Below are 19,452 nucleotides of genomic sequence, written 5' to 3' on the forward strand. Positions count from 1 at the left end.
ATGGTGTCTTCCATCTCTCTCAGTGAAATTACCTACTTGCATGTAGAACATAAAGTTCTGTCCCGTTTTCTTTATGTCTGAACAGTGAAAGTCTCTAAACGTCTTCATGTCTGTAAAACTGAAATGTCCCAGATCGGCGTGGATCTCTGACTTCTACATATTTTCCTTTCGTGTTTCTAGGAATCAGACAGTCGGCCTTATCTTTCCCCTGAACAATACACACCTGTTCCAACCCAGAAGTTAATTACAAATGAAACACGATCAAGTCGAGCCGAGCGAAGGCCGGAGAGGAGAGCCCCGGTGCAGGAAAGGTAAAACAGACGTCCAGGCTGCAATCTTTTATTCTCTGCTCCAAATTACTCAAAAATATCCGCATTTCTTTCTGCTCCAGCTGTTTTTTACTTTGTTTTGCAGAGCTGCGTGTGATTCACCGCACGTGCTGTGTTGCATGTTGGTCTGCAGGTTAGCTGTGCCCTCCACTGGCTGACGGTTAACACTGATCTCTTTGTCAGATTACTCCCAGCGGATCAGCTGTCATCAGTCAGAGCCGTTTGTTTCACTTTCTGGCTTAAATCCAGAGGAATAAGAGGTTAAAACTTTTTTTTTTTTTACTCCTCAAATCTCCAGATATTTGTTCTGCGTTAAATAAGCAAATATTTGTTTTGGTTAAAGTCCAGGTTAGATTTTGAAAAGACAAACGTGAGTTTTTAAAGAAGAAGTCAGTCAAATTTATCTGTTTTAACGGATATGAAACAACCAACTCTAGAATTTCTTTGTACAGAAATACAGTTTACCAAGTACTCAAAGTTTTCAGGATCTTAACAGCTTTTAATGTTGCCCATTATTACATTTCTTACTGGTTTCTGTCTCAGTTTTTCTTTATAATCAGAAAATCAGTGGAAACATGTAAAAGCTGCTCAACAGTTAAAAGAAAAGTTTGAGAGTAATGAAGATTTTTCCATTAATTATTGAGAAGGGTATGAATAATATTCAACATGACATTTTTAAGAAATTGTGACATAAATCTTTTCCCTTATTTAAAAATCTTTTGAGGGACGCCTGGTTTATCATCAGAACAAACTTCTGAGGTGAATAAAAATAATTTTAGATTTAATTCTCTCAGGAGTTTAAATCCTGTTGGTTTTACTTCACACAGTTGATTCTGTTATTTAATTATCTCTACTGAATCCATTTAGTCCTTAACGGGCGAGTCAGAACCTTTTATGGCTTTTTTTCCCATAAATTATAGATATTTTGCGGTTACATTTTTCTAACATTTCACACTCCACCATAACCAATTAATGGCCACTTTTTACTTTCCTATTTTGATTTCTTCCATGTAAATCTTGTATTTAATATCTTTGTACTTAAGCAATTAAATATCGGTTTGTTTTTGTTTTATTTAACCATTATCAGGACTTATAAAGTTAAATGTGATTTAAAATGCTGAAATTTGAAGAACAATTTAATTCAAAATGATCATTGAAAACCTTTTTGTTTTGTTTTATTTCCTTTTACTTACATTAATATCAGATAACCTAAATAATACCAGCTGCTCTCCTGGTGGTAGATTATATTATCTAAAAGTCACAAAACAACATTTGCTCACAGTAAACGCTGTAAATTCATAAAACTAACAAAACCTCAGACATACTTTTCCATAATCACTCTTACCAATACAATAAAAAGGCCTTTATTGCAACAAATTGATCTGATTAAAAGGGAAATCTTTAATTTTTACAGATTGCATATAATGAGAATATCCAAATATATAATAAAATAGGCAACTGCTACAGCGTCGTTTGGAGCACTTAGTCGTTCGTTACAACACTGACCAGATGGTAAAATGACTATAAGCTGCCTCTTGTCACGGTGGGTAAAATATGCCCCTATGTGTTTGCTAGCATAAACATATTGTATGATATGACACAAAGTTGGTGCAAAAATGTTATTTTATAACTAAAAAAAGCCAAAACTGCAAAGGTTTAAGCGATAAATTAGGCTATAAGTAGTTTGATGAAGCCTTCGGAAACTAATCTCATTATTTTCCTAAACTGATGACATAAATCACTTTTTTCCAAAAGGGATTTTAGCAACAAATGTTACCACATCTTTCTGTCTAAAATACATTTTAGGCACAAATAATTAACTCTTGGTAAAAAATAAAATAAAAAGGTTTTAGGGCAGGAACGTCACATGACCTTAACAGCTGCTTGGTTTCTCTCAAGTGCCCTAAGTGTCCTTAGATATTTTAATTTTTAACAAAACCAAACTGATGACATAAATCACTTTTTTCCAAAAGGGATTTTAGCAACAAATGTTACCACATCTTTCTGTCTAAAATACATTTTAGGCACAAATAATTAACTCTTGGTAAAAAATAAAATAAAAAGGTTTTAGGGCAGGAACGTCACATGACCTTAACAGCTGCTTGGTTTCTCTCAAGTGCCCTAAGTGTCCTTAGATATTTTAATTTTTAACAAAACCAAAGAACTGGCATGTCTACAGAGAGTTCCCCTTCTGATTGTTAGAGGTCACCTGCCCAGGTGAACTCCACACCTACCCCCAGTGCATGATGGGAAGCCCCTCAGTTTAGCTTGGATGAAATCTGAACGTTTAGCATGAATGAAGAAGCGACATAAACACAGCAGAAGCAGCAGAATGAGGAAGAAGAGGGATGGATTTGTACTGCAGCTGCTTCCGGGGCATGAAGTTTGTTTGCAGAAGTGTTTGTAGTTTTTAGGGGTAGCGTGGTCAGCCCCTCCCCTCAGTGTCTGTGTATAAATGTGAGGGCTTGAAGGAGGGGCCGCAGCTCTTCAGCTTCACCTCTTTAGTTCAACAGAAAAAGTGTCAGACAGCAGCATGCTGCCACCGTGAGTAACGCTGATTATCCTGAGATTTATTCACATTTATGCCTCTGGTTTTATGTAATCATTTACTGGATGTGTTGATCTTTATTGTGCTGATTTGATGATATTGATCTTTGGCACTTTTTTGATAAAAAATGTGCTTTTATATTACTGATTACAAAAATAATTCTGTAATTCTGGGTTATTGGTGTATTATTGTTGTACTATCCATCCTGGTTAAACAACTCAATAAATGTTTTTATATTAGAGTTGTGATAAATTTTATTTATTTTTTTATTTTCATACATATAATTACTTATTTATAGTACATCTAGTTAAAAAGTAGCAATATTGGAATATTTTTTCTCCTTTTTGTAATTAATCAGACTATTACCAGTTTGTCTTTAATGATTAATTGATTCTTTTAAGAGAAATTGGTCATAATTTTAAAGCAGATTATTCATATTTTCCTTACATTGATTATTTTTTTATTCTTTTAAAGAAAAATAAGAATTTTTTTTTAAATCTGCTTTATTCCCTGTTAATGAATACTCCACTCATCTGTTTTATAAAAAAAAAAAAGAAACCTACTGATCGTGTCGATAGTCATCCTTCTGGCAACTACAGCATCTACGGCGCCTGTGGAGGGTAAAAAAAGGAAAATATGAGATTCATTTTGTTTTATATTTTATATTCTGGCTTCCGCAGCTGGTGGAGATGAGAGTCTGTGTTGTGTCTTCCAGAGAAGGAGGTGGAGGAGGTGGAAACGGAGGCCACAGAGATGCTGGAGGGGGAGTTGTCTGAGGAGGAGGAGGGTAGGGCTGCGCATGAGGAAAAAGAAACAATTTCACTAAAAAACAAAAGGTCAAATTAATCTTACTTAAACTGATGAATGACTCAAAACTAATCATAAAAATATTTTGAGAACTTTTGCTTCTTAATAATGAGTTGCATAATGAAAAACACTTGAAAAAGCGTTAAACCGTGTGAAAAACTGATCAAACATTAACCCTCTAACTTCAACATCCATTCATGACATGTTAACTCTTTACCTTCGAAACCAATAATAAACCACGCTAACAACGGCTTTATTATGCTTTTATTTCAATCAATCCATCAATAAATGTTTATATTTAGGAGAATATAGACATATTTCTTTAGAGAAGAAAGATCAAGCCATCTTGAAAAACGGGATTGTTGCAGTTTAAATGTTTTAGCTCTTCTTGTCTCGTTAAACAGGACAGTTCGTTCCAGAGGCGAAACTAAATATTTCAGTCTGTTTGATTAAATAATTTACAACGGAATAACACCAAAACTTTTATTCATGAGACAAAGTTAATAACTTCATCAACAGATGTTTGTTTGTTTGCATGTTTGTTTTCCACATCAGAACCATAATGATTCGATGTTTTTTCTTTAACTCCACAACCTTCATCTTTAACAGAGAAAAGTCGTCATTATACCAGACAGAGATGTTCAGTAGAAAACTGATAAGAGAAGAAAACCACTTCACTGTGCAGCTTTTCAAATACTTGTCATCAAACCGACTGAGTATTAAAAAGATATTTTTGTAAAAGTGCTGAAAACTGAGTCGGGATTTGCCAGAATAGCAACATTTTTATGGCTTGTTTGGTTTTGTTTGTTTAGAGGTGTTTGTTGCTGTTGCAGATACAGTTTTTGCACATTTTCATTTGTTGGCTTTTTCTGCAGATAACCAATATTCAACCATTTGAAAATTATAATATTACAGCCCCACTTCACTAAACTGTGTACTTTAAACCCCAACAACAAAAACACAACAGCAGCTTTATTTACAGACCCAATCCAGACATATTTTATCAAAACGTTCATTTCTTTCAGGAACTAAATTCACTCAGTGAATCGCTTTATATAGATTAATTACACAAACATTTGTTTTAAAGCCTTTATTTCTTTTAATTATGATGATTTTCTCCTTCCAGGTCATAAAAACACAACATTTACGATCAGAATATTTTATCCGACTAAAAAGAAATTATACACATCCTAAGCTTAAAGGTTATTTTCAACAGGTACTTTTAATTTGACAAACAAGCCTCATCAGAATCCATATTCTAACATTATTGGATGTAAATATGTGTATTTTAGTGACTGCTTACATCTCTACAAACAAGCTGGGCAAAGTTACTGCAACATTTCAGATCATTTCTTATGTTTTAAAACATTTCCACAGATTTTTCAAGAACAATTTCCACAAAAGGGCGAAAATCATCTCGGAAAAATAAAATTTTCATGGCAACGAAGCCTTAAAATCTTCAAGTTGATGTGTACATAGCAGTTATTTCTAGTCTGCAGGGGTAAAATAAAGTTTCCTGCCCAGGGCCCAGATTCTCCTGCCACCGGCCCTGCTGGTATGAAGACTGGAGTGGAATAGATTGTGCTGTTAAACAGAACAAAAAGAAATTTTAAAAAGCCAGAAAATTACAAACTTGATGCAAATGAATTCCAGCCAAACAGAATAAAATAATAATAACAATTCAATAAATATTTAAACATTAAACATCCAACAAAGAGCAGACAGAGAGAAGAGACGTTCCTGTTTCTCATCTGAATCTATAAAAATGATGTTAAACCTTTTTTAATTAGAAAAATAAATGTTGGATTTTTCTTCTTTTCAGATGATGATGATGACTCCAAGAGTCAGGATAATATTGATGGTGAGCAGATAAAACATCATGACCTTTACATATAAACCTTCATAAACAAAAATCTAAATTGAAGGTCAAACCTCTGAAATTTATTTTTAAACTAATTACTCCATTAAATTTGAGGCAACTCCTGACTTATCAGACGATTTTAGTGTAATTTAAGCCATAAACCCACGTTCTTTTTATTGGAATTTCATTTTTTTAATAAAGAAACTAATAAACATTTTCCCCCTTAGAAAATGACCAAATCTGAAAACCTTTTCTGGATATGTTACTGAGATTTTGCCTTTAAACTCGGCGTTGTCCTGCAGGATTCCTTTTCAGATTTAATGCCACGGATCCTCGGTGTTTTTAATAACCCCAGACTTTCTTTCACCTGCTGGAGACAGAAGGTTTATTCATGCCGAACACCTGATCCCCTCTCCTCCTCCTCCTGCAGGAGCGCAGCAGACCACCGTGTCGGCAGCGGCAGCCGGAGGTTCAGGTGAGTCGGACCCGATCGGGTTTTCCCTCCTGAAAAGTCTGCTTGTTTCCACTTTGGTTTCATATTTAATCCAGATTAACTGGCTGGTATTCTGACCAGGATTAGCCCGATTCACAGCCGGAAAATAGTTCCACGGTTGTGGCAGGATGACTTTTGTTAGAGCTTCAGCGCCACCTGCTGTCAAAGATCAGAATTACAGCTAAAGACTTAAAGTTAAAAAATATCTTAGTCATTTCTGGTTAAATATATGCATAGAAAAGAATTAGTTTTAAAATTATTTTAAATTGACAAACTCTGATTGCAGCCAACAGAAAAATGGGATCAATTATAAAAATAATATTTTTCTTATATTTTCTTCAGAAACATGTTTCACAGATTTAACCTGCATGTTTTACTTAATCTAAGTTTCGTTCATCTTCTTACGCCTTTCCATTTTTTCACATTTTCTCACATCTTAGCACAAAGTTTGTATTAAAACAAACTTTTTAATACATTTTACTGGGATTTTTGATGACAAGCCAAAACAAAGTGGCGCTTAATTGAAGAGAAACAGAAGAAAAAGATACATAATTTATAACTTCCTTTAAGAATCAGAAGATTTTGGCAAACATTTGTATTCAACAACAAAATGTTACCTTTTTTTGCAAGTAAATGTCTTTATATACTTCAAAGTGTGTTTAGTATAAATGATCTGGTTTAATTTTGACCAGTTAAGTAGATTTTTAAACTGGATTCATCTAAAATATTTTTTTTATCAACACGTCTTTGTGTGTGGAGCCATGCTGCCGTACTTCTATACTATTTTACACTGATGATCAGTTTATTCTTTATGAGGAAATGTTTTTACTGGGATTAATAAGGCTTTAGCTTTAAAATGTGTTCTTTTTAATAAATAACTGCAAGTTTTTTCATTTCTAAAATATGTTTTTTACAGGTATTTGCTAAGAAACTAAAATTGTAACTGAAAGGTAAAAATCTCATAATCTCAAGTAAAGAACTTGTTTTTGTTTTTTTCAAAGCTATTTCCTCAAATATTCAACATATGAGCGGTGAGTTTACCTTTTATATCCAACTTTAAAACAAACGAGTTTTCTTCAAGTTCTTCAAGCCCCTAAAATTAAATGGCTCATTTGTCTTTGAATATGTTGAATTTGAGCTATTTGTGCATAAAATCTTAATTTTGACATCTGCTCTTATGAACATTGGCATCTAGCTTGCACACATTATATGTGAACAATACATTCTGATTCTGATATAATCTCAAACTGATCTCAAGTTTAAAATAAACTGCTATTGTTTTTTAGACAATAGATTTCATCCATCTTGAGATCCATAAAATTACTGCAAAAAAAGAACAAGTATTTCAAGTTGTTGTGATTTTAAAAGATGTATGTTTATATCTGTCAGTCACTTGTTTCTGTTAATGATGGACATGTTGTCAGTTTCCAGTGGTCAGTCTCCAGAGACGGGGTCTCATGTTGGGGCAGCAGGAAGCTCTACAGGTAAATCACAATTTTCTTTTCTCAATTCGGAGCGTATAGCCGCCTGGGTAAAATTATTTTTTCATGTTGTTTTTGGGGTTAGTACTTACCATCATTAATGGTTTATCTGTGTTTGGTTGATATTTTCCTGGTTATTTGGGGATGTTTGGTGAGTTTTTAATTGGGTTTTAGTTGATAAACAGGTTGTTGGTCCCGGTTGATGTTGACTTAATTCTTGTGTTTTGGTTCATATTTGATGGCGCTCATCAGTTCTTGGTGCTTATCAGTCTACATCACTTAGGCCAGATGCCTGATCAGAACTTAGCTGAAAACTTATTGTAACAGTGGACACATAGTTTTCTGGTAACACTAATCTATTTATAAATTTACCGATTTGCACATTTATTTTGTAGAGTATTTATAAAATAGTGAAATTCAGATCTTGTGAAGCTGAAATATGTAGATCCAATGCTACTTGACATGCTAGCTGGTGTTCACAAAACAGCCAATCCTGGAGCGCCACTGATTTTCATTGGTGCTGATTAGCTGTGAGCCAAAAGTGGACTGTAAATGGTAGCAATGTGCTGTTGCTAAGACAGTTTCCTCTGTACATATTAATGAAAGTTAAGGTATATTTGGCGTTTTAATCTAAAAGTGTCTTTTCTTGTTCTTCAGGTCACGGAGGTGATCTCTCCTCTGTCGATTTAGCAGGTAATTTCTACATTGTGGTTCATCACAATGTTTCTTGAGCCAAAACAAACCACCTGCTAGTGGCATGTATTGCAAAGCTTTGCAAGCCTCATATCTTTATGACTGATTGAAAAATATGATAGAAAATGTTGCATGACGGACTTTATTAAGTTTTACTTTCCATAAACAAGCTTTTAATTTGTACAGTTTAGAGTTTCAGGAGGTCCAGGTAACATTGATTTAACATTGATTCTTACATTTCTGTCTCATAAAATAAATGTGTTTCCTCTACATCTTACTGCTGTTGTTGCGAGAAGCGGCCATTTTGAAACACAACAGTCAGAATCTCCCATTTCCAAGTGCAACTGGAGCGCAGCATTAGCTTGCGCGGTTATTTTAAAATCTGGCGGCAGTCTTTGCAGCACTGAACGGCTGAAGCTAACATTGCAATACCCGCAGCCACCACAAGGGGCGCTGCAACAACAACAACAACAACAGAGGCAGCAATGGCTACTTAATATTAAACTCTAATTGAGATGCTTTTTATGTTTTTGTACAGCAGCTGGACATCCAAGCAGCTCGTCAGGTAAACAAAATTCACCGTTTCAGTTCATAAAAATAATAAATAATTTAAAGATGGCTGCTCACTAAATAACATTTTTCTGTGCAAATCAATTATAAAACATTTCAAATGCTGCTCTCCATTTAAAATCTGACTGAACTTATTCAGTATTATTTTACTCAACATTTTGACCAGAGAACCTGTTATTGTTCCGCTTCTGATCGCCCAGGTTCTGCAGTTTCTCCGGGTTCTGAAGGCTCCACGGGTTCTGCAGCCTCTATAGGCTCTGCAGGATCTGCAGGTTTTGTGGACTCAGCAGGATCTGCAGGTTCTCCAGGGTCTGTAGGATCCATGGGTTTTGCAGGTTCTGTAGATTCTGCAGGCTCTCCAGGTTCTGCTGGCTCTGTAGATTTGGGAGGATCTCCCGGTTCTGTAGGTTCTGCAGCTATTTTAGACTCAGGAGGATCTCCAGGTTCTGTAGCAGCTGAAATCTCTGGTGTTTCTGCAGGTCAAACTCACCCAGCAGGTAATCAAGACAGCATATCTGGCTTAAAGCAGGATCAGATAAATAAATGTGCTGCTGTGAATCAAGTGCAACTGTTCAGTGAAAGTAATTTTTGTTCTTTTAGGATCCGAGCACCTACCGAGTCCATCTAAAACAGACATGAACGGTAAAATATCCAATCATTGATGTCAGTCTGTTCACTTTTAGTCCAGAGCAATTCGATGCATGTGGAAATCTGCCATTAGTAGAATAATCTAAGGTGTTAGCCTAGCAGGAGTCCGACAACTTTACATTTCAACATGATCAAAAAAAAAAAAAAATAAAACATCTAAAATGAACTTTAAATATTTTTTTTTATCCACTAACTCCTATTAGCCCAATAAATTATTACATTTAAAAGCAGAGCAGGAATAGAACTGACTTTTGAACATTTAAGTTTCTCTGGTGTAAAAGCTTTGTTTCTGTTTCAGGTCCTGGTGGAATAGATTCAGAGAATAACGGTGAATTTATTTAAAATTACTTAAAATATGTCGTATCATATGGTTGATTTTATATACATATCATTGTTTCATATGGGAAAATAATGCAAATCACTGGAACTACTAAAATGTTGGGAATCTTTTAAGGCTAATTTAAACCCTTAAAACTACAGTGTGTAACTTTTATTTATTTTTTAAAACTGTTTTGTTTAGTTTTTTTTTTTACATATTTGTTAAAACTGTCACTTTGGTGCTACAGTACAATATGAAACATAATCTGTAACAAAATCAAACTCTTTTGCTTTCTCCCAGTGCTCCTAGTATAATAGAAGAAAAACACAGCTTGGTCTGAAACAACCAATCAGAACCAGGAGGAGGGTCTTAGCGCTGCCAATCACTCTAGTGTATGTTCTGTTCCACTCTCCACTCTGCTGCGCTCCGGCTAGCACAGCCTGACTCTTATAAACAGTTTTTTCTGGAATGATAATTTCTTTCTCCTCCATTAGTACATTGAGCAGCATATACATGAGGTTGATTGGCAGTGCTAAGCCCCTCCTCCTGGCTGTGATTGGCTGACAGAGAGCATTGCATTTCTTCAGACAGATGTAGGGTGTAGGGCTCAGTCTTTTCACAGATCATCTGTCTCATATTAAACTGTCACGACAAAGTGACAATTTTACCAAATATGTAAAAAACAGAATTTTTAAAAAAGTTACAAACTTCAGTTTCAAAATCAGTTGCGTTAGTTGTTGTTATTTACAGGTAATGGACAGAAGCTGCTGAACGGCGGAGGAGGTGGAGCCGGAGTCAGCAGTCAGACCGGTGAGCAGAAGGTGGAAAAAGGTTTTAAGATCAGTGAAATTTGATTAATTTAAGAAAGACTGAATGTTTCAAAATCGACTTTTCAAAGTGGTGAAAAATATTAGACCTCAAGCCAAAACAAAACCTTAACAGCTTTAGATTCTACTGTTGTTTTCTACTCCTTTGGAAACATCCAGGACTGGATCTATAGTTTATTGTATGACAGAGAGATTTTATATTCTCTGTTGAAAAACAAAATGTCTTTTTGTTTCATCAGGAATCGTCGATCCGTCCAGTCATGACTTCCTGCTCAACCTTATGGGTACGTTTGTCTGATCCATTAGTTCACTTTTCCTGAAGATTAAAATATTTAAAACTAATTTTAAAGACAAAAAAATCACAGATTCATTTGGAAATTCAACATGAACAGGATTTGTTTTTCAAATGCACTTTTGTATTTCTAGCAGGGCAAACACTACAGTTGATCAGTTTTCAAAAATAACATAAAACATCCTGTAGCAGATGGTGAAATACATGTTAAAAGATTCAAAGATAGCTAGTAATAAATGTTTATTAAATGTTCAGGTGGTAATTTATGCCCAGTTTACAACAGTGCAGGGTCAGAGTTTTACAAAGGGACGGATTTGTTTTCAATCTTTGAGAAAAAACTAATGGCTGTTCAGTCATGTGACATTCGCACTTTGAAACTTAATGACCTAAATCTATTATTATTTACCTAAATCATATTTTGTAAAGAGGTTATATGTTGTGATTTTAATTTAAAAATGTTAGTATCAGTTTTTTAGAGACTTGAGACTAATGATTTGATGTGAACTTGAAAGTCATTTGTGAAGAACTTTAAAAAGGCCAAACATGTTTCTAGACAAACACTTTATTCCAATTCCTGCTGTGTTAACTTAAGCGTGTTGTTGAAACTTAAGCATGTTGTTGAAACTTAAGCGTGTCGTTGATACTTAAGCGTGTCGTCGATACTTAAGCGTGTCGTTGATACTTAAGCGTGTCGTTGAAACTTAAGCGTGTTGTTGAAACTTAAGCGTGTTTTTGAAACTTAAGCATGTTGTTCATTACTGTGTTTTCAGGTGGTGGGTTGGTGGATCCTTTCAGCACAGATGGTCTCCTAAATATTCCAGGTCTGATCTCTCAGATTTACCACTGAAGAAGACGATACTAGAGCTCTGAAACCCTGAAACTGTTTTCTTCTGGCAGCTCACTTGACCGCACCGCCTCACCACGACTTCTCAGGCACTGGAGTGACAGCAGCGCCACCTGGTGGACAGAACATCCCAGGCTCGCCTGCTGGTAGTAGTTTCTCCTCCGGTTCGGCTTGGATTTTATTTTAGAGTTGGGCTGGATAATATGGCTGAAAAACTTATCACAATATAAGCGTTTCATATCAGTCGATATTGATAGTTGTCTATATTGATCATTTTTGATTAGTCTTTTTGTTTTAAATACTGTCCAACCTGTGGCGTGATCTTTCCTCCTTTCCACAATTTTCGCTTCATGCCATTGTTTTTTTTTTTTTTTAAGTTTTGAGGCAAAATGGTAAAACCTGAAACTGCTGCTGCGCCAGTTACTCAACAGGTCGTTGCTAGGTAACCAATGAGTGAGTGATTTAATTGACACCACCTACTCAGATTTGGGCAGTAACTAGTTTCATTTACTCAGTTACATTTACTTGAGTATTTTTTTTTTATGTGCTATTAGGATTATTTTTACTACTCTGTACTTCCTACCTTTTCTAAAGTAATTTAATTATGAAGTATTTCTGCTCTTTCTTGAGTAAAATTTGTGGATTTTCTACCCACTGACTGAAAAACAAACATGCTTTAACCAAAAATTCACCAGACAGACACACACCTGCAGTTTTTGTTAAAGTTTTCTAAGTTTTTTATTGAAAGAAACTGATTTAGAAAAATTTTCTCTTGCCTGATTTTATTTTTTGCTGCTTATATGAATTATTGTCATTTTTGTCCTTAAAATACCAAAATTTCCACTTAATTTTTTTATTTGGTCCATTTGATGATGGACCAAATATCCCTGTGCAGTTATTGATCGGAGTTCAGTGAATCTTCTATTGAATATTCCATCTTATGTACGATGTATGGATATTGATTACGCGTCTATTGTGATATATATTGGTACTGATTCATTGTCCATCCTTATGTTACAGTAAAACAAACATTTTTTTATGTTCTTCTTCATGTCTCTTGGTGGTAAAGATTCTTCGTATCTCGCTGTGGGAAGAGTTGACCAATCAGGCGCAGGCGGCACCTCGCTGACGTCCGGATCTGACCAATCACTGGCCAGGCCTTTCCCAGGTTCCTCTCATTCTGCAGGTAGGCGGAGGAAAAGATCCCAGAAGAACCTGCAGGTGTTTCTTAAATAAAAATAAGAGCCTGTTTTTGCTCAACATGTTCAGTTTCCTCAACATCTTTAATAGACAATGGCAACGGAGATCACCAGCAGCAGACAAGTAAGAGATTTCCTTCTGTTGCCATCATTATTTTATATTATATAATTATTATAGATTGGCAAAGAGTTGGTAATTAATCTGATGCTGTTGTGTACAACTTGTTCTGTTCAGTTTGTAATAATTTTATGTATCATAACTTATTTGTTGGTTCTTTAGCAAAATAAATTGAACAGGTATATCCATGTCACATGTTTTTAACGACAAAGTTCTGATAATTACTGAGTCATTAACTGATAAATTTCATTAAACTGAGGTAAAGGGTAGGATTAAATAAGTGTTAACTTATTCCACAAAAGTAGTGGCAAGCTAATTATTTTGTTAGCTAATGCATGTTTTCTGTTGTCCTGCTGGTTATTTGCTTTCTTTGGTTTTAAAAACCAGTTTGAAATAAATAAGTACTAATACTGTACATGCTCATCTGTAGGGTTGCTGCAGTACTCAGTGCTGCTTTAATCACTTGTATCTTTTACTTCTCTGACTTTTCTAATTGTCCTCTCAGACGGAGAAGAATCCCCTGACAATAATGGTAAAATTCTGCTACTTTTTATTTTCTTTTGGTGTTTTGTTGCTCAATACAGAAACCCAGATAATAGACGTGATTTTTATTTTCAGGAAACGGGAGGCAGAATGTGCTGACAGACATTAATGGAGGTAAATTACTAAATCATTACCTTCTCTTTCATTTTTACAACCAAAAATTATGGTCGGGGTAAGAACAAAAATAGATTTTTAAAATTTTGGTTTCAAGAATAAATAAAAATATGAGAAGAAATTTGTGTGAGAATAAAGTCAAAATCCTACCAGGAGAAAGTTGTAAAATAAGTAAAAAGAGCCTTATAGCTGCAGTGAAATTACAAATATTGAGCATCTTTAATATTTTGTTATACAAATAAGGAATTATCAGCAGTAGTTTAAATATAAAATGACAGGCTGCTACTGACAATAATCTGATTCTGATGCGTTTATTATGACCGTATTCCAGTAAATTTACAACTTTATTCTTGTAATATGGTAATATTATGACTTTATTATCAAAATATTATGATTTTATTCTCATATTATTTTTACCTTATTCTCATACAACTTTATTCTGGTAATATTATGGCTTTATTCTTGTAATTTCATTTTTTTTTATTAGCCTGGACCTTATTATACATTTTAATTCACAAGCAAAACTTTTCCTGAACAGTTTGATTCACAAAAACTTGTGATACATAAATGTAGATCATAGATAATGCCATAGGACAATGGGAGTCCAAATCTCTGTTTTCTGCAAAGTGGGATATGGTAATATAAATATGTACCACACATGATATAATATAATATGTTCCAAACATAATCAGAATCAGCTACACACAAACAAGGAATTTGAATTTAGTTCCACTTTGTTCTCAATGCAGACAATTTAAACTTAGAAATATTAAATATAGAATAAAATATATTTTTAATATTACATAAAGCTAAAAGGCTTTATTGAATATATGTATATGCAGTGTTTTTACAGAAGACGAGATCAAATCAATGCAAATATGCAATTATCTTTATGCTTTTATTTTGAAAATTTTCATTTAATTCCTGTTGCTTTTTGCCTCTTTTGCAGGAGTGACGGAAAGAATGGTTTCCCTCCATGATAACACTCAGAGCCTGCAAATGCAAACTGATCTCACAGGTAAACCTGCTGGTTCATTTGTGTGGGAATGTTCCTTTAACTGCTGGTTAAAGCAAACTAAAGAGGTTGGATCTCTGGTCAACATCAGTAAATAAAATCTCTTCTGGTAGCATCAACACTTCATTTTACAAACTGATAAACACTCAGCAGGACGACTGTCAGCTTTATTCACCCGTAATTATTCATAATTTTATTTGGTAAAAATATGTATTGAATATGTCGCTACATATTTTTTAAATAGTTGTGTCCTGATTTACAAGTAGGATTACTGTTAATTAAAAAAAGGCCTTAAAAATGATCTAGAATTAAGCCAGTGTTGTTTCTGACAGTCCTTTACTTTTAGAATGACTTCATTCATTCATTCATTCATTCATTCATTTAATTTTTTAACCAGGTTTGTCTTATTGAGATCTCACGTACGTGAAATATGTACGATGATGGATTAGGCCACTGGAGATAGAAAAACAAGAGTAAATATCAGTAAATTTCTAGAAAAAACAAAGACATTTTGAGATTTATCTTGGAAATTTTCTATAAAAAAAATAAAAATTTCTCAGTTTCAAAAGTTGACAATTTTCTAAAACATAAAAGTGAAAAAAAAGAACAGAGAGAGATTTTGAAATCAGAATTTCTCTAGAAAAAACTTGGAAACTTCTGAGTTTGAAAAGTTGAAAATTTGCTTGAAAAATCTGAAATTTAGAGATTAATCTCAGAAATGTTCTAGAAAATGTGGAATTTCTGAGAGTGATGTGTTGAAAATTTGCTTGAAAGAAATTCTGAGTTTGATAAGTCTTTAAACTTATCAAACTCAGAATTTCCTAGAAATTTTTGCTAGAAAAAATCAGAAATTGTGAGATTCACCTCAGAAATTTTCCAGAAAAAAAGATTAAAATTTCTGAGTTAAAAATGTCAAAAAATGTTCCCATAATAATAAAACAAAACATTTGGCTGCAGGTGGAACAGAGTCTGTCACCCACCTTCATGTTGACTTAAGTAAGTTTCACCAATATATAAGTCAAACAGATAAATCCTAAACCTCACTGAGAAAACTTAATATTTTTATGTTCTGATCCAGATTCAGGTCTCGGCCGTGATGTCACAGGTACAGATTGATGCTACAGCATAATAAGACACAGTGAAAAAAAATAAAAATAATAATAAGACACAGCGATCGATTGACTTTTCATTTTATGTTGAATGATTTTGCTACAGAGTTGTCTCCCATCACTTTGAGCATAGAACCTGCAGCTGCCGTCACCAACACGCTGAGCCCAGGTACATCTGTCCGCTCAGACACCTGTCTGCTCACACACCTGTCCACTCACACACACCTGTCCGCTCACACACCTGTCCGCTCACACACCTGTCCATTCACACAGCTGTCCACTCACACACACCTGTCCGCTCACACACCTGTCCGCTCACACACCTGTCCGTTCACACACCTGTCCGTTCACACACCTGTCCCCTCACACACCTGTCCATTCACACACCTGTCCGCTCCCACACCTGTCTGCTCCCACACCTGTCCATTCACACACCTGTCCGCTCCCACACCTGTCCGCTCACACACCTGTCCGCTCCCACACCTGTCCATTCACACACCTGTCCCCTCACACACCTGTCCCCTCACACACCTGTCCATTCACACACCTGTCCGCTCCCACACCTGTCCGCTCACACACCTGTCCGCTCACACACCTGTCTGCTCCCACACCTGTCCGTTCACACACCTGTCCGCTCCCACACCTGTCTGCTCACACACCTGTCCACTCACACACACCTGTCTGTTACTGCATCTCTTCCCTTTTTCCAGTTTCAGGTGTTTACTCCAACACAGGTCAGGTTACTGCGACAGCAGACTCCACGGGTACAGACACAGGTAAGGCTCTCAGCATTTAAGAATCGTTGCCATAGTGTCAGAATCCAGGTCAAAGGTCAGACATGTCAGTAAACTGTCGTTGTGTTTTAGTTACAGCGCTTCCAAAAGGGACTCCATTTGACTCCAGTAAGTTGTTTATTTTTTGAAGGAAGGAGGTTTGGTTGTATGTTGTTTTGTGCCTTTCTGCAGCATATTTATGTGGATTTCTTTCTCTGTGTTGGACATATAAATACATTTATATTTCAAGGTCAATGTGTTGTTTTTTGTTCTCAGGTCATCCAGCGGGGACAGGTCACTCACAAATGGCTGGTAAGTTTAATATTAAAGATGCATCAATAGGAGCTTTTTGGTCGATTTCAGATCTCCGTTTGTTTTTTTGTTGTTTTTTTATAAGGGTTTGACCAAGTAACCTTGTAGTCTTTAAGATATCATTTAAAATCCTAACAGGCATTTATTTTGCCATTTATTTTACCCCCAGTCAGCAGAAACAAAATATGTTTCCTCTTTTTTTCCATTTTAACCATTTAAAGGGCAGTTTGTGTACTAGTTGTTGTATGAAAAAAAATAAATAAATAATGTAAATTAAATATTTTGAACATTCATTTGTTGTTATTGTGGCAAGACCTAAACATTGGCCTTTGATTGGCAGCGACATTAATTTGGATGCATCTTAAGTTTTTTCTACAATGTTGAATTTAAAACTTTTCAGTAAAAAAAAGGGCTGAAAAAAAGCTACTTTTACTTCTTTTATTTTTGAAACATTTGATATTTGAGCTAATTAAACCTGAAATATGAAGTATTAGTTTGGGATTCAACCCATTTAAAAACCAGCATGTTTGCACAGTCTTTTATTTTCTTAAAAGAAGAGATGTTTTTCAATGAACCTAAAATGTTTTTTACACATATTATTACCCAACATCAACAGTGATAAATACTTCTTGCAGCAGCATCACTCCCTCGCAGAAAAGAGTAGAAAGTGTAATTGTTGCTGAATAGCGCCATCTGGTGGGCAAATATAAAACTAAAGAGTTGATTTTTTTTTTAGTTTTTAATGAAATCTTACTTTAGAGGACAGCACCAGTTCAAGTTAAGATAAATGTGTGATGAATAACGGCCTCTCTGTTATTCATTCATTGGGACATTTATGCCTTTAGGAACAAACGTGGCGGTTTTTGTGCAGCCATTTTAACCAGCTCAGGATTTGGGGCAGATAGATCAAAATGCTCAGTTCACAAGTAAATGCTGTTCTTGTTCTGAGGTCTTGGACTCTTTGTTTACGGAGTGAACAGCTGAGATGCCAGTTGTTTCTGCTGGTGTCTTAGATCAGTTGCTGAAAGCTTGTTCGTTCTCTTTTCTTGGTTGGGCTTGTCCTCTGCAGGTTCAGTCACTGAACAGTACAACCCATCTGGTCAGGGTCCTGAAGGTTAGTAACGCCTCTCCCACCTAATCTGCTCACCTTTGAACTCTGCTCTTTCACTTTCACAAAGTATTCACACCCCTTTGTTTTCAACAACAAACTGGATTGAACTTGTTTATGTGATGGGGAATGCAAAGAATCCTAATAAATAATTCATTTTTTGCAAATGTATTCCTGTCCTCACAAACGCCTTAAGCTGTAGAACAACATCTATATTTGTATAGATATTAAATTGTTCTTCAGTCCACTTTAATTAGTTATTAGGTGAACTTTATTGGATTTTATTTAGTGGAATCAGAGTATTTATTTAATTTTTGTAAAGAATAGTCTATTGTGTATTTTGTATTGCTCTGATATGCAAAATCCCAAGAAAATTGAAACTGGAGGGATTTTTTGATATGTGATTTAAAAAAAGACAAATTACTGATTATTCTTTAAAGTGTTATCATTCCAGGTTAATTGAAATAATGTAATTTGTATTTAACATGTTAATAAAAATCTCTCAACAGGTCATCGAAATCCGCTCCTACATTTTCCCTTTTAAGAAAAAATTTAATGTTTTCATGTAAACCTCTTTAAAACTACTTGAAAAAGCAGAGTAGAAAACATAATTTGAGGATTTTTTTTCCCCCTTTTTAATTCTCAACAGTTTTATTATGCAGTTTATTTTCTGTTTGTGGTCATTTATTTGATCAATAGCATGTCGGTTAACGTTTAGCTTCAGGCTCACCAAAGCTAAATGATTACAAATGTTTGTGTTTTTATGCATAAAACTTTCTCCTTAAATAAGATTTTGTTGACTGAAACTGTATTTGTGTCTCAGGTGCTGAAAATGTGGAACTGGAGGATACCTGCTGATTTCCACATGAAGCCCCGCGTGCGGTTCATCCGTTTTCAAATTCCGTGTACCGACCAATCAGCATGGCCCAGGAATTCTGACTCCACCCACTAGTTGTAGACCCCACCCCCCAACAAATGAGAAAGGTTCCCTTTTGTTGTTTAAATATTTAAAAAAATCGAATGCCGTTTGTGGACGTTCATTTTGTTTGACCATCTTTGGGTCCGCTCCTTTATCTACCACTGGGGCACGATCCGGCTAGACGTGAGGATGGAGGATTAAGTTGCGTCAGTAACCATTGATGAGATAAGTGTGTGAAAAATAAAGAAAAAAATCACTTGCTGGTCATTTCCCGAGCTGGAATGTAACATGACGACTCATTACTTGCCTCGCATCTTTTTTTTTTTAATGGCGTTTGAAAACTTGAGTCGCCACCAGCCGGTGGTGAAGAGCCACTTAAAGGGGAATTAAGAATAATTCAGGTGAATCTCGACCGTCTGATTGCGTATTAATGGCGTCAAACAGGATGTGATTGTAAATTGTGGTTTTGGACTTCAACAATAAAAGTCTTGTCTATTTTGAACATCAAACTGTTGCCTTTTGTCCGACTA

General features: G+C 35.1%; 1 protein-coding gene across 1 annotated transcript; it reads left to right on the top strand.

Annotated features, from left to right (window-relative positions):
* The first annotated feature begins 250 nt into the window (after positions 1-250).
* LOC106904023 (uncharacterized) lies at positions 251-18,914 on the top strand. The gene is made up of 27 exons (XM_088009972.1): positions 251-311; positions 3,593-3,664; positions 5,976-6,020; positions 7,040-7,069; positions 7,463-7,522; positions 8,177-8,212; positions 8,751-8,777; positions 8,983-9,279; positions 9,383-9,424; positions 9,729-9,758; positions 10,500-10,559; positions 10,816-10,860; positions 11,639-11,689; positions 11,766-11,861; positions 12,782-12,898; positions 12,982-13,035; positions 13,535-13,561; positions 13,648-13,686; positions 14,636-14,704; positions 15,659-15,697; positions 15,780-15,806; positions 15,917-15,979; positions 16,521-16,586; positions 16,677-16,712; positions 16,860-16,895; positions 17,965-18,009; positions 18,827-18,914. Exons 1-27 carry the CDS (start codon positions 251-253, stop codon positions 18,859-18,861), a joined length of 1,605 nt encoding a protein of 534 aa, XP_087866098.1. The 3' UTR covers positions 18,862-18,914.
* The last annotated feature ends 538 nt before the right edge of the window (positions 18,915-19,452 follow it).

The sequence above is a fragment of the Poecilia mexicana genome, unplaced genomic scaffold, assembly GCF_051168715.1.
Source record: "Poecilia mexicana isolate PSO_F unplaced genomic scaffold, ASM5116871v1 scaffold_11, whole genome shotgun sequence".
In the NCBI taxonomy this organism is placed as follows: domain Eukaryota; kingdom Metazoa; phylum Chordata; class Actinopteri; order Cyprinodontiformes; family Poeciliidae; genus Poecilia; species Poecilia mexicana.